Source organism: Muscardinus avellanarius, assembly GCF_963383645.1.
Source record: "Muscardinus avellanarius genome assembly, chromosome: 6".
Taxonomy (NCBI): domain Eukaryota; kingdom Metazoa; phylum Chordata; class Mammalia; order Rodentia; family Gliridae; genus Muscardinus; species Muscardinus avellanarius.
In genome coordinates, this window is record NC_137791.1 from 75,136,161 (window position 1) to 75,152,733 (window position 16,573).

The window sequence follows — 16,573 nt, forward strand, 5'->3', positions numbered from 1 at the left end:
AGTGTCCAAAAAGCCAAATTTTAACCTAGTTTCCCCAATGGTTCTGACATTTTGGAATTTATCTCCTTTAGTCTCTCCCCTGAACAGTAGTGTATATAATCCTATCAAGTTGAAGAAATCAGCTATATTACTAGTTGAACACCCTCTTCTTCAGTGATGATTTTTAGATCCTCCAGAGTACATTAGCAGGCATGAAATCTCAACAAGTAAAATTGAGGGCATGACTAAAACAGTGCTTTATATTAAATAGTTCCTCTGATTCATTTCATAGAACAATAGGCATACAGAAACATTTGTAATAAAGCTTAGCCATTACATATTATATTACAAGTAAAAACACTAATGTTGTAAATGAGAAGTGAGGACATAAGCTTCTGCCCTTTGAATGAAAAAATCTCACACACAAAATGAAAGTCCTTCATCCCCCAAATTAAAGGTTAAGTCATAAATAATGAAACATGAGCTCAAATGATAGTGTATCTCAACCCCAGGCCAAAATATTCAAGACAAAAGTTTTGGAAACTTCATTATTTAGAAAATGACTATAGTTGGCTATAATAATGACCCTCACATTTTGCTTAGTCTGTGAAACTACCTTAATTTGCAAGATCTCATTTATACCAGGGCTTTTAAAATCTAATCTTGAAGAGTACTGTGGATTTTGGGGAAGGCCCATGTGGTGTAGCAGATATTAAGTGAAATTTATCAGCAGGAGAAAGATGGGAACATAATTGGAAAGTTTTTGTGTTTGTTAATGTGCAAACAAGCCTCAGAAACTTGCTATTGAGGGTCAGAAGATAGGACCTTAGCTCCATGTAGATTTCTGCCAGTATGTACATTTTTGTTACTAGAAATTGAACTCAGGGGCATTCTGTCTCTGAGCTACATATACCTTGGCTTTTTTTTTAATTTTTAAATTAATTTTTAAATTAAAGATTTTTTAAAAAATCTTTAAATTACCATGTGCTGGCCTTGAACCTGCAATCTCTTCATTTTCAGTCTCCCAAGTACTGGGATTACAAGAGCATGCCATTGAGCCCAGCTCCATCTGATATATACATTTAAACTGACAAAATGTCCTGCGGGTGTGCATCTTTTAAACTCTGAATTAAACAAGCTAAGCATGCTTCTCAAAAAGTGAATATTGACATATGGCAAGATATTTATAAAACAGACTCTTATTCATGCAAATTTGTTGTCCTATTGACATTTGTGATTCTCACAAACATAGTTTTTACAACTCTAACTGTATCTCTGTAAGGCTACCAAGGAGAGATAGGCATTGATGAAACTGTGGGAAAACATGGCAGGGCATCTGGGCTGCACACGGGCATTACCACAGCCAGAAAGGATACTCTTGGCAATAGAAGTTTCCACCCAGTTCACAGTCCAACACTGGGGACTTTTAACAGTAAAGTATTACCCAGCTGCAGAAAATAACTGTTCAAACAACAACAAAAGAGATAAAAAAAAAACCACTAGATTTATTGCCAAAGTGGAACAAGCATGATTTCCAAAGGCATTTTAGTGAATGGAAAAGCAGAGAATTCTTAGATGCCCAGCTAGTAGAGAGAAGCCCACCACTGAACATGACTTTCCTCTGCTGAATTTTAGCCCTATTAGACATCAAACTGCATGAGAACCACATCTCTAGCAGGTCTGGGTTTGGTAGTCCACCTGATTAATGAAGGCCTGTTCAGCAAAGCATTCTTTATTAGTAATTTTATTTATTTATTTATTTTACTTCATTTCCCATACAGAACATGTTTCAACCTCAGTCCTCAGTCCTGGTTATATTTCTCCTCCGCAGCTCACTCTAAGCCTGGAGGTTGCAGTCAAGTTTACACACTGTAGAGGTAAGTTTGGGAGAAGCAGAGTATACCCTCCTCCCCCTCCTTTTTTTCTCCATCTCCCCTCCTCCTCCTCTTCCTTCTTTTGTGATACTGGGGCTTGAACCCAGGGGTCTCCTACCTCTGGGCTACAACCTCAGCCTTCTTTTATTTTTTATTTGGAAACAGGGTGTTGCTAACGTGGCTGAAGCCCTCACTAAGTTGCTGAGGCTTGCCTTGAACCTGTGATCCTTCTGTCTCAGCCTCCCAAGTATGGGGATCATAGGCATGTGTCACCACACCTGACATTCGAGTGCTTAGCAGCTGATACAGGGACCCACAGAAGCAGGAATGCGGACCCACCTCACATAAGCCACTGAATTCATCCCAGCTAACAAAAACACACCGAATCCCTACAATGTACCAAGCTCAAGACAGTAAAACTGAAATTGTCCCTCTTTTCTCAAAGCCTTTTCCTATTTCTTTTCATCAGAAGGAACAGAAAACAGGCTAAGTTTTCTACTGAGCTCTATTGGGATTGTTTCATACATCCATTCACTAAGCCAGAATGCTTGGTCGTTCCATTTAAGCCGCAAGGAGTCACCAGTCAATAACTGGTCCCTCTCCATATTTAACACACAAGTAGCCTCAAAGTAAGAACTTTTACGTCCATTCTCTGAAATGACTATAGAATGAAACCAGTCTTGTCTATCTACACAGCTGTTGGCTGTTTTAACAGTTGAAGCCACTTTTTCTCTTTGGGCCTAGTAGACTTATGATTTTAAACCAGCTTCCTTTGTAATGTGTTATGGTAAGTCCAGAGGAATGATCCCAAGAGACTCGAGGATTAGCCTGCTTGGATAGGACACTGAGAAAATGACCAAGTTATTGTCTTCATTTTATCCATTAAGGGAGTAAGATATGATCAAAACACTGGAACATACGGGCCAGAATGAAAAAAGCCTGATAGTTAAATATAGCAGGCAGACAGTTCACTAAACACTAGAGGCTGTTTTAACCTTCTTCACCAAGATATCATTAGAACAGTAAAAAAAAAAAAAAATATTCTGAATTCCTAAAAGGAAAAATAGTACCTATTTGTGAACTATGATCATTATTACAGTGAAGTTTATTATTAATGCATTCTGATGATCACTGAAGCTCTGGTCACAGGCTTCACTGCTTAGATCATGGTTATGGGTCATTTATGCATAGGGAGCCCAGGACTGTAAGAGATGAGGGCATGGGAGGGAGAGAGGGAAGGAAGACCTATACTCACCTGTCAGCAGTCACAAGCAGACACAGTAAATACCTACATGACTTAGAATTTCTAAGGACTGCAAGGGTTCAAAAACCCTGCACCCTGGGCCTCTTTTATAAATGTAAATTCCACTTTTCTTTCTTTTGGGAATCAAAGTGTTAGGTAGCTAGATTAGAGATGAACAGGGCAAGGAAAGAAATGGGCAGGATTTGACCAGATCTGTGAGAAGAGATAAGGAGCTACAATTGCTGTGTTAGAGATACCTTTACCCCTCCAGAATTCACTTAGACTCAAGAAAGAAAGTCACCAACAGGCCAAAACAATGCAGACTTGATATGATGTGGGGGAGGGGAGAAGAGGCAGTGGACTCCCCAAATGGATATGCATTAGGGGGAAAGGGTTCTAGGCTGAATAAAGCTTGCCAGGTGGCCATTTTCCACTCCCAGAAACTGATAGCTTAACACCCTAGGACTGAACCCAGGGGCATTCTGTCTATAAGCTATACTTCCAGTAATATTTATTTTTATTTTGAAACAGGATCTCTCTAGGTTTGTGCCATGCCATTTCTCACCCAGAAAGCAGCCCTTTAAGGACTTTCTCAAAACCCTAACCTTTCCCTGGAATGTACCACTCTTTATCAGGGCCTTCTTTTATTACTGTGTTTCCCATTTCTAAATAAATCTCTTATATTCCCGACTGGTTTTCTGTTTGAAATAGTTCTCTCAGGAAGCAAGAATTGAGGAAGAGAGATTACCACTCTCTAATATTAATTTCTTGGGAAATTATCACCTAGTAACAAAAGCAGTTACAATCCTTGAAATGTCCTTCAATTGTGAGCCATTCCACACAAAATAATTGGACAGTATATGGACTTAATCTCCAAACATGGAGAATAAAACCATGGTTGGAAAAGCCACCTTTAGGGTTGCACTGAAATCCCATACAACCTTTGGAAAGAAACCAAGAAGGAAGAAGAGAAAACTTTCTGCATCTGTCTAGACTTCATCTCTCCAGAACTAAATCTCATCTCCCAGGGCGATTGCAGGAGGGTGATAATTAGGATTAGCTACGAGGTGGCCATCTGCCAACTCTATCTCATAATCAGCCTTCATGTACTCCCATCTCAAGCCACCATCACTGATTTTAGCAGCTGAAAATAATGAGGCAAGAGACAGAGAAACTAGTTAGCAGACCATATTAGATTCAGCTGCTCTCCTTCAGGAGGCTCAATTGCAAATTCAGAGCAATCATTGGTGAGCAAGAGACAAGCGATTTTAAACTGTCCTCAGCAAATCAATCTCTCTGGCTAACCATTAATGACACCTCTGTAAGTAGTGATATTTAGAATGAAAAGTTAGAAAAAATAAGCGTTCCTATCTGCTACCATGGGAAAGAGCCATTCCTAATGCAACAGAGACAAGGGCCTATAGTGAAATATTATGCTTTGGAAATGTTTTTCAATAGGACTATTTGCTCTAGGATAAGTTAGCTTATTATTTCATAAAGTGTGATGACCATTTTATTTGTACTATCCAAGAATACTTTAGGTAATGTATAGCTGAAATTTTATAGAATTGTTTTGTATTAATTTAATATTTCAGAAAAAGTATGTCTACAATAAGCTAATAATGTCCCAAGTATTATTTGTTAGGATGAGACCACAATAAAAAAAGTTGATACAAAGAAAAATATTAAGCATGTGCAGGTATGTATCACTCTGAACTCATCATGATGTATGATTACAATGCAATAAAAGAAGGACTGCAGGTTCGAGGTGAGCTTCAACGAGGTAGTGAGATCTGTTTTCAAAATTTAAAAAATGAAAGAAAAATATTAAGCAAATAATAGTACAGGTTCTCATGGATATAACAACAACATAAGGTGCCATGTCAGTGACTCAGAATGAGAAACACCCTTCTAGCCTGTAGGCCAAAGACCCCTATGATTACCAGAAGAAAGATTCTTTCACCCCACTTCAGTTAGGCTAAGAGTGGCTGAAATTATCCCTGTAGAGTCATTAATATTACCCAACAAAAACTTTCTCATTTCATGAGCTCTTTCAGAAGGGCCGAATAAAAGATACCTTGATTCTTATAATTATCTTCAGAAAGGAGACAAAGGATCAGTGGATAATAACACAGTTTCATGGCAGCAGGTCAACAGCAAAGGTCAAAAAGTATCCCATTCTGTAGGGAACATTTTTAGATCTAGGGTGTCCCTAACAAAGTATATACTACTCCTTATAGTAAATGCTTAATAAGCACCTATATACTATGCCTGAATAAATAACTACTCATACCCTAACTTTATGAATATTTCAAAATAATGTCGGGAAAACTTCATATCTAGTTGCAAAGATACTGTAACTCTGGGAACAACACTTACCTTGGTCACAGTCTTTACGTGGAACAGTATATTTTGGAAGGAGTGTCCATCATTGACCTGCAAGACTGCAACATCAGATGTACTATCTGAGCCATCATGAGCATAGAGAAGAAGGCCCCTGGAGAGTTCATCCAGCCGGAAATGATAGAGAGGGGCTGGAGGGGACTGGAGTGTTTGAAGCAATTGGCCGTGGAGTGGAGGATCAAGCACTTCAACGACCACATCCTGTGGGTTGTCATCATCCCGAATGTCGAGCAGTTGGGTGGTGATGGTCCCCCGCTCTCCTCTGCTAATGTAGAGAACCTCATTTCTCAGCACATAGGGGGCCTGTGGAGTTGAAGATGGGAGGGGGATAATCATTTAATAGAGAAAGAGGACAATCTAGTGGACTAGAATCCAGTGTGGCAACCTAGTTGATACTTCTAATCCTTTTAAGAAACACTAAGTCCTCCAGCAAAGCACCAACCTATCCTATGGTGAAAGCATGCATCAGAACTATGGTTGTCACAGTCATCAGTAACTGAGGTTACTTCACACCTCTGGGTTCCAGAGGTTAATTCTCAAGTCACGTCAAGACACAGTCTTGATAAGAGGTAATTAACATCATTTGCTTGCTTCTAAGTTTCCAGTTTCTCTGTCATCTTGATCTGCATTATATTTCCCATTGTCAGTGATATCCACTCAGTGTCAGGAAACCCAGTCAGTTGTCTGCCTCCAAAAAAGACTAACAGGAAGTGTAGAAGTTTTGGACTTGCATCTGGCAGTTAAGCACTTCATTCCAGGCCACGCTGCAACATGCTGACTCAGAGAAAGATACTTCTGTATTCTGAATTCATGCTATTTCTGATCCCTCCCACTATTTTCTTCAAGATTTTCTCCCCCAAATTTTGACAAGGTCCCACTCCAGTTCATCGTAGGAAGCCTGACAGGATCATGCCCTGGATGAGTAAAGCAAGCACCTGGTTAATTCTTATGACATTGCTAATATACAAAATTTAATGTTTTTAATTAGGATTGTCAGGCCTCTCTCATGAACTTGAGTAAGAAAATAAAATGTTCTTTTGTAAAGATAAAAGTAAATGAACTACAACAGGACCCCCGCCCCCCCCAAAAAAACCACCCTCAGACACATGCACACACACAGAGAACTACGTCAGAAGCCAAAGAAAACATTTTATTAGTGTTTTATATTGTTTGAAGTTGAACCATCTAGGACTTTTCTCAACAAACTTCCTTCTTTGATCTAAACCATAAAAAAAAAAAAAAAAAAAAAAAAAAAACTATTCAAGCACCTTTCTGTCCTTCCGGAAATTAAAATCTCCATTAAAGTAATGTCTAACTAATGTATCATTATAATGGTCACTGAGTGGGAAATTAGATGTAGTTACTCCTTGGAATTCCTGAGTTGATTATTCTAAAGCTATGAGTCTAGGCAGGGAAAAGAATGGTCCTTCATGTTCTGAAAGAGGAAAGGTTCACAGTGATGTCATCATCTAGAAATGGGAAAAACCAAGTTAATTTTCATGCAAAAACCTCATGAAGGCTCAAAACTCTTTTGAAATATAATGGAACAAAATAAATTAAACTAAGGTAAAACTAGCATTTGGGAGGCTGAGACATGATCATGAAGGATCGTGATTCGAGGACAGCCTCAGCTACTACTTAGTAAGGCTCTTTGCAACTTAGTGAGACCCTGTTTCAAAATAAAGAATAAAAAATAGGGCTGGGGTTGTAGCTTGGAGGTAGAATGCCCTGGATTCCATCTCCAGTACCACAATAAATAAATAAGTACGTAAATAAATAAATAAGGTATAAAAATAAGTTGAAATTACTTTCTAAGATTCTACTCTTAGAAAGTTACAATAATAGTTTATCTGATAGTATATAAAACTAGAATATGTCCTTATTTTCTACTCACTTGATTATGGGGAAACAAATAAATAAAACTCAGGGAACTGAACTGCAGGAACTTATCATCTCGGATGAGGAATTTACTTGCCAGCATCTACCTATCCTAGATCTTTTATTGGAATAACCCAATGAGAGATTTAACCCCAAACAAAAGATTTAGCCCAGCTGGGCGTGGCGGCACACGCTTGTAATCCCAGCATTCAGGAGGCTGAGACAGAAGAATCACGGTTCAAAGACAGCCTCAGCCACTTAGTGAGGCCCTTTGCAATTCAGTGAGACCCTGTTTCAAAATAAAGAACAAATAATAGGGCTGGGGGTATAGCTTGGAGGTAGAATGCCCCTAGGTTCCCCATTCCTAATACCAAAAGAAAAAAAGAATTAGCCCAAATAAAAAGCTGAAAACAAAATATTTGAGCTTAAGTACTAAGCAATATCTAAACTAATAAGTCTTAAGATTGGGTATGCCTAGGTGTGATAGAACTAGCCTGTAATCCCAGTATTTGATTGCAGGTTTGAGTTCAGCCTCAGCAACTTAGCAAGACCCTGTTTCAAAATCAAAAGTAAAATAGGGCTGAGGATATAGCTGAGAGGTAGAATGGCCCTGTGTTCAATTCCCAGTCGCCCCCCCACCCACCCAAATTCTACATTTAATTTAGGATCAATTTCTAATCACTTCAAGTCATCCCAGATGTGACAGTATCATTAAGAGTTGAGGGGGATCATTAATATCATTTGGCAGCCACTTCCGATTCAAGTCTATGGTCGAATGGTCTTTTCATTTTTGGACCAAAGAGATATCAGTTAAAAACAATAATCTAGTGTCATTCCTTGAATCATGACTCAAGCAATCCTGAGGTCTAGATAGTTAGTCTTTGTTTCCCACAATGATGTCCCACTCTCTAGTTGTTCATAATGTATATCTCCCTATAGTTTTGGCACCTTTCATCTGCTTAATCCCTTAAGCCCAGTTCTCGGTGTCTCTATCACTGTATGTATTCTGGACACAGAAGTCCAGCTTGACAGAGTTGAGTGATGGGAGATGAGCAGGAAGGGGGGCCATTCCACTGAGTTGATAGCTCCCACCATGATCTTCCCAGCTCTCTTTGGCTGTTGATGCCTCATTTAGTAGATCTTTAATTAGATCCTTCAACCACTGCAAAATACCATACCCCAAGAGAGAGAAAAACTCAGATGAACAAATGTATTTATCTAAGAATAAGGAAAATCTCAACAACTAGAGCAGCTTTGAATTAATCTGCAGGACTAGGATCCAATTCAGTACAGTAAAGTAAGGAACCAGAAGATAATGGTTTGAAAAACCAGACTCTGATACTAGGCACAAATCTTGACTACTTATTAACTTTGTCTCCATTGACAAGTGACTTAAACGCCTGTGCCTTATTTTTCTTATCTATAAATTGGGGATAATAATATTTTAGAAGGTCGGCATGAGGGCTCACTGAGTAATGTGAAACACTAAGAGAACTGTGGGAGCATTAGGAGCTGTTGGTTCTAGTGTTGTTATTTACAAAAGTACTAAAAATTACTTCAGTGGAACCTCATGATAAAACGAAAGATTAATTTAGCTCAACCATTTTCAATGAAACTGCAAGAAGCCTTACTATATTCATTTTTTTAAACTGGGAAGATATTTATTGATATTTCCTAAGTACCAAATACTGCATTAAGATTCCATGCATCTGAACGAAGGTATTTATTTATTTATTTAATGTTAACAAATGTGTAAAATTGTTAATAGATTGGCATTTTTTATTACCTGTGTTGAAAATGCTTGTATGTTGATCAGCTGAGGTTCAGAGAAGAATTGCTGGTCACTAATTTTCAAGGAAAAGTAACCTTTCCTAAAGAAATCCCCAAGAAACAAATGAGAAAATACAATAATTAGTCTATAGAAAGATAAGGATTAACAATATTTTCAGGCCAGGCATATGTAAAAATTTGGGTCAAACCACTATAGTAATGTAATATTCACACTATAAATAGAAATTATTAAAGATGAACATAGTAAGATATGGGTGAAAATATTTTGTGTTCTTACATTTCATTATATTAATATAACTTTTGCTTCTTTCTTTTCTAACCCAAATATATAAACAGCTGAAAAATTAGTTGTCAGCCTAAAACAGAAATTGCAGAATTTTGGAAAGAGATTGTTTATAGTCTCTGATGAGTTTTCAATGACCCCTTCTTCCCAGAAAACCTTCCCTGGAATCCCTCCCAAATTCACGTGAGTGAGCACCCAATAACAATGTTTGCAATGGTTGTGTTATACAGTTCAATCTATCACTTCCCACCCCAGCCTTATCCACATTTACTGTGGACAAGACTAGAGAAAGATGGCTGATTTTTCCCTGGAAGTGAGAAGCAGAAGTCAGTCTCACCATCTGACTATGGAACAATCATAGGCTCATATTGATAAGAATGTGAAGCGAGCCTGCCTGTGGGGAGAGAGGTGAACAGAGTCTATGAGCAAAGAGACACAGGGACTCTCAAGAGACCAGCTGAGTCCTGCTTTCCATTCTGGGCTCTAGCTTCTGAACTCACCCTGGGGCACAAGTACTCTTAAGGTCTTTGAGACTCGGGGCACCTCGGCAAAAGTATAACATATCTGACTGTTTTGCTTAATCTAGTTCAAGTTGATTGCCATTATTTGCAACCAAACAGTGCAGTTAATAATAATAATAATAGAAGACTCACTCTTTTCTGTGGCTCTCCTTCCTTTAAAAGAGTATTGTTCTGCCAGACATGGTAGTGCACACCTATAATCTCAGTACTTGGGAGGCTGAGACTAGAGAATCACAGGTTTAAAGCCAGTCTCAGAAACTTACTCAGTGACTCAGAAATTTAACAAGACTCTATTTCCAAGTAAAAAAGTAAAAAATAGGGCTGGGGGTGTAGCTCAGAGGTGGAATGTTCTGGGGTTCAATCCCCAGAAAATCCCCCCCCAAGGCCCCCACTCCCAAACACAAAGTATTGTTCCAGCAGCTTCAGATACTGTTAGAACGAAAGGGAAGAGTTGCTTCCTTTCAAAGCCAAATCAGGCACAGAACTTATTGCTGGCTCATAAGATGTGTGATTTGCATTATGGGAGCTTTTGAATTCTAGTCCCCTATAGGGACCATTGTTTTAAAGTTCTTTCAAAAACTATTCTTGGAAGTAACTATACAAGAAAGAATGTAGATAGTTCTCAAAAGCATTGTAGCAAATGCCAGAAACAAAAGAATACAGCTGTTCATGGGACATTTTAGGAAGGACAAAACTATAGGGCTACAAAGCCAGATCAGTGGTTGCCAGGGACCATGAGAAAGGGAGTAGCTATAAAAAGGAGATGTTTGTGGGTGATGGAACTGTTTTATATCTTGACTGTGACTGTGGTAATATGACATTTGTTAACACTCACAGAAGAGTATGCTTTAAATAGGGAATTTTATAGAATGCAAATTATAGCTCAACAAACCTGATTTTTTTTAAAAAAATTCTTATCTTCCCTCCTATTCCATCCTCCCTTTCATTTCTCTGCCCATTTTAAATCCTGACTCTCTCCACTCCCACCTCCAAGCTCCAAGAGTAACCAACCCACAGAAACAGGGTGAAGAAAGAAGGAAACACGGGTCCTCAGCAGTGCCAGCTTATAGTTGCTCTGACCACACATACAGGTTGTCTTTTACCCCAAGGAGCATTCTAATCCCAAAGGAACCCAATCCTAAAGATTTCCAGTCTTGCAGAATAAGGTTAGCCTGTAATCTCTGTGACTCAAGAGGCTAAGGCAGGAGGATCACACATTCAGGACAAGCCTAGGCAACTTTGGAAGATCTCAGCTAAAAATAAAACAAACAAACAAAAAAACACCGGGGTGGGGGGTATGGCTTAGTGGTAGAGCATGCCTGGGTTCAATACCCAGCACTGCAAAAAGAAAAATAACCAGTCAGTGTTTTCATAGAACAAAACAAAACTGAAATTTATATGACAGGTTGCCCCTTTTGTTTCTGCATTGTTTAGGGACAATTGTATTTTTTCATTAATTTCTCTCATCCTTTTTTTTTTTTTTTACTATTTCTCAGTTATTTCTTTTGTTGGAATTCTCATGAAAGAAAATCCAATATGAAAATAGCACACATTACCCTACCCTCCACACACACACAAAAGCACTGCAAACATTCATTCCCTGGCTGAGGACACAAAGCTAAGATTCTTTAAGAAAAATAGTGGCATAGGAGTAAAGACTTTAAGTAGGTAAGAGGGTTAATACTGATTCGCTATAGTGTTATGTACTTTTCACAAGTGATTCCAAGGCAAATGACTTCAGGTAGAGCAGTGTGTGTGTGTGTGTGTGTGTGTGTGTGTGTGTGTGTGTGTGTGTGTGTGAGAGAGAGAGAGAGAGAGAGAGAGAGAGAGAGAGAGAGAGAGAGAGAGAGAGATGCAGATCCTTAAGAACTATACATGCAGCAAAACTGAATGCAAGAGATACAGCAGGAATCTGAAGAGTGACTCTGTGGCATGAGACACTGGAGTCTTAAGGTTTATCTCTGTAGAAGAGCATTCTTCTCTGTGCAATGATTTTAGCCCCTCAAGGATGGAAGTATGCCTATTGTCATTAGAGTGGCAGAAATCATTGTGGCTAAAGGCATGGGTCGAGGAATCAGAGAGCGTTAAGTTGGAGTCTCAGCTCTGCACTCATAGATTGTGAAGTCTTAACAAGATTACTCATACTCCCCAGGCTTCAGTTTCCTTATCTGCAGACTGAGAACATGATATACATAATTCATGTAAAGTGCCTAACACAATGCCCAGCTCAAAGTTAGCACTCAGTAAACATTAATCACTCTCCTTTCCCTCTTTCTCTCTCTTCTTTCTTTTTCTCTTTCTTTCTCCTTCCCTTTCCTCCTTTCTTCTTCCTCTTCCTCCTACTCCTTCTCCTTCTTCTCCTTTTTTCTTCTCCTCCTGTCCTAGGGATTGAACCCAGGGACATTCTACCTCTGAGCTATATCCTCAGTCATATATGTATATGAGAGAGAGAGAGAGAGACAGACAGACAGACAGACTGACTGACTCACTAAGTTGCTGAAAGATTTATTCTAATAATAATGGTTTTCTGAGATTAATAACATCCATCAGCTCTGAACTAAAATAGAAAAAGTACCATCTATTTTTCTCCCTATTTTAGCCTGAACTTCTAAATAAAAAATAATAGGTAAAAAACAAAAACAATAAAAGAAAACCTTCAAGTTTAGTTTTGATGGTAAAATAGTCACTGTGTTCTTATCCCTGTTCCATTGGTCTAAGTCCTTGTTTACACATATAGTCCACGGTGAATTATATGCGCTAATGAAGCAGAGCAGGGTAAAGGAGAATCCAAGAGGCTAATCCCTGGGATGCATTCTCAGATTTCTGCTTAGTAGATTTACTCTGCTAATTAGAGGGCTATATTTGCTTGGGTTAGTGTTCACATTCAATTACATTCCTGAAGCATATGTCATCTGGGGTGGGGAAGATAGTCAGAACTATGTGAAACATCAGGGGGAGACTGGATCAGGCTTAGAAAATACCCACAATTAATCTCGTAATGTGGATAAGAGAAAGTTAACTGTGACCCCAAGTCTCCTTCCAACTCTGAGATTCTAAGGACCACAGAGTGCTGTGAGACGCACGTGCTCCAATCCTTATCTACCGCTACTCCCTGTGCATTATCCTCCCATGGAGGAAGCATCTCTGGCATCTGGCTATAGAACCAGTTTTGTTCCTGTTGGGCCAAAAATAAAAGCTGGGTAATTATACCAGGAATTTTCTGGTCACATCGGAGAATTACCCATAATTATGTGATAAAATCAAAATGCCTCAAACAGAAGCACACTCTCTGAACAATGACAGGGAAATGATGACAGGCAGCTGACGTGCTGGTGGATCATCGATCTTCCCCCGATGAGGAAGACAGCTATTACGAAAGAGAGGCTGGGTCGGGGGTGGCTGAGCAATGATGGAAAAGAGGCAGGAGGAAAACAACACCATCTTACCTGGGCTTTTCCTTGCTGTGCACAAAACGCACTTTCTTCTCATTCACATCTTTCCAGCTAAAATGGCCGGCCTTGTCCAGCTGAGTCTCTTTTCCATTTCTAGAGAGCACCAGCTGACCATTGGTGGGAGTGCTCACAACATGAAAAAGGAGATCTTCCACTCTGCCCTCTTGGTGCTGGACGTTCAGGAGGGAAAACTCCAGTGGCCTCATTGAACCAATTGCAAGAGTCAGTGAACCATTCACGTGAAGACTGGGGGTGTGGACTTTGCCTGGAAAATATAGGGATTCAAAGGTCAGGCTTGGAACATTCACTAATTAGGACTCATTTTCAGGACATAGGCTTATAATGTTAATTCGAAAAGTGTGAAGAGATTTTAGGCTGTTCTGTAACATATTCATCCTTTTAGCCCACTAGTTGTTACCCCGTATGCACATGAGAATAATATAGGGCTTCAGTAGAAGAGTTAAACTATGCTGGGTATGGTGGTGCATGCTTGTAGTCCCAACATTTGGGAGGCTTAGACAGAAAGATTGAGGTTACTGCTCAGCCTCAGCTACTTAGGCCCTTTGCAACTCAGTGAGACCCCATTTCAAAATAAATAATAACAAAAAAAATAGGGCTGGGGGTGTAGCTTAGAGGTAGAACGCCCCTAGGTTCCATCCCTAGTACCGAAAAAAAAGAGTTAAACTACAAAATTATTAGAAGACAAGCTGGGTCCAGTGGCACACACCTATAATCCCAGCCACTGAGGAGGCAGATGCAGGAAGATCTTAAGTTTGAGACCAGTATGGACAGTATAGTGAGATCCCTATCTCAAAAACAAATTACTAGAAGATAATATAGAAATAGACTTTTGTGATTTTGAGTTAAGCATTGCTTTCTTGGGTCAAGTGACAAAAGATAAAATCAATCAAGTTGGATATCATCAAAATTAAAAACATTTGTGCTTCAAAAGGCACTAAAGTGAAAAGACAACCACAGAATGGGAGAAAATGGCTGCAAATCATACATCTAAAATAGGCCTTGTATCCAGAATATATTAAGGACTCCTATTACTCAACAATGAAAGATAAATAGCCCAATTTAAAAAATAGACAAAAATTTGAATAGGCATTTCTCCAAAGAAGATATACAAAAGGCTAATGAGGAAAATGTATATCAAAACTATAGTTAGACAGCACTTCATGTTCACTAGTAGAGACTAAAAAGTTGGAAAGGATGTGGAGAAATTGGAACTCTGAGACATGGCAGTTGTAAGTGTAAAATGGTGTAGTCACTCGGAAGTATAGTTGAGCAGCCCCCTCAATTAAGTATAGTTACCATATGACCTGACAGTTCCACTCCTAGTTATATATCCAGGAAAACTGAAAACGTATGCCCACTCAAAGACTTGTACATGCATGTTCATAGCAGCATTACTCATAAGAGTCAGAAAGTGGAAACAATGCAAAATGCATCCACTGATGATAAACAAGGACTAGGGATGAGGCTCAGTGGCAAAGTGCATGTCTAAAGGCATCAAGCCCTGGGTTCAATCTCAGTGTTAGGGAAAAAATAGTTGGTAGATAAGTAATATGTAAAATCCATACAATGTAATACTGAGAAGAATAGGGAATGACATACTGGTATATGCTACAATTTTAGATGAACATTGAAAATATTATGCTAAGGAAAAGAAGCTAGACAGAAGGATTTGCATGTTGTATGATTATGCTTATGTAAAATACCTAGGATAAGCAAATTCAAAAATTAGAAAGTAGATTAGTGGCTGCAGGGGCTGGAGTGGAGGGGAGGTGAGTAGAGACTGCTAATGGCCATGGGGCTTCTTTTAATGTTGATAAGAGTGTTCCGAAATTAGATATTGGTGATAGTTATACTGCTTTGTGAATATACTAAAAATCATTGAGTTATATACTTCAAAGGGTGGATTTTATGACCTGTGCATTATATCTCAATAACAATAATAAAGAGTCATATAGGGATCTTTAAAAACAATACTGACACTTGGGTTCTATTGCCAGAGATTCTGACTTTGATGTTCTGGGATGGGCCTCATTAATTTTACAAACTCCCCAGGTTATCCTAATGGGCTGGCAGGTTCAAGAACCACAGTCTGATAAGACTGTCACATCAGAGACACCTAGGGCAAGAAAAGAGGCAGGTACCTGATACTGTTTCTTACAATAGCGCCAGTTAACCTACAGTGAAGCAGGGTTATCAGTGACTCGCATTCAGAATTCTTGTGAGATATATGCACTTTAAGAATTTTACAGTCTCTGTCTGTATGAGACATCTAATAGATTATTTAGGATTTTCTCCCATGATGTAGGGTTCATGCTCTCTCCTGCAAGGTGTTTTGCAAAGGTCTTTAATTAGCTGTGTTTTCCTTATGCAATTAGGTTAGACAGGAGAGTCTGAGAAGGCTAAGTTCATGGGGACAACTTCTGTCATAAGATTACTCTTAAGAAAGTAGAATCAGATTAGGTGTGGTGGCGTATGCTTGTAATCCCAACATTTGGGAGGCTAACACAGTAGGATCGTTGCTCGCAGACAGGCTCAGCTACTTAGCTAGGCTCTCTACAACTCAGTGAGACCCTGTTTCAAAATAGAGAATAAAAAATAGGGTTGGGGGTGTAGCTCAGAGGTAGAATGCCCCTGGGTTCCATCCCCAGTACCACAAAAAAAAAAAAAAAGAAAAAGGAAAGTGGAATTATTTTCACAAGTTGACTTGTATAAAATCCCCAGAGTAATAAACTGATTCTCAAGGACTTGGAGTTTACAGAAAGAACTAAAAAAAAAAAAGTCAAAGATTATATATATATATAATATATATATATATATTAGAAAGTGTCGATATCTTTAGAGGCTAGGAATAGAAGATGTGATTGTTGATATTATAAAATGCCTCATGTAATTGATGAACAGTACTCAAAGATCAAGGAACTTCTCATGAAGGAGTAAAAACTTAAGAGAAACTAGCTTCATCCTTTAACAAGTTACCCCATTTATAACAGCAAACAGATTGGCTTCAAATCCATCCACTCCAAACATGGGAATCTAATAGAACAGTCTCCTTACCCTATTTACTATTTATTTATAATTTATTCCCACTGTGTGCAAAAAGAGATGTACCATTACACCTTGGCATAAGT

At 38.8% G+C, this 16,573-nt stretch overlaps 1 protein-coding gene across 1 annotated transcript in view; it reads right to left on the reverse strand.

Moving 5' to 3' along the window:
* FRAS1 (Fraser extracellular matrix complex subunit 1) overlaps nt 1-16,573 on the reverse strand; it is a gene marked incomplete at its 3' end in the record, with an annotated part of 480,497 nt that overhangs the window by 152,836 nt on the left and 311,088 nt on the right. The window contains exons 27-29 of the mRNA XM_080697854.1: nt 13,419-13,689; nt 9,164-9,248; nt 5,476-5,802 (exon numbers count right to left, since the gene is read on the reverse strand). Coding sequence (XP_080553980.1) covers nt 5,476-5,802; nt 9,164-9,248; nt 13,419-13,689 — 683 coding nt within the window. The remainder of the gene's footprint in view (nt 1-5,475; nt 5,803-9,163; nt 9,249-13,418; nt 13,690-16,573) is intronic.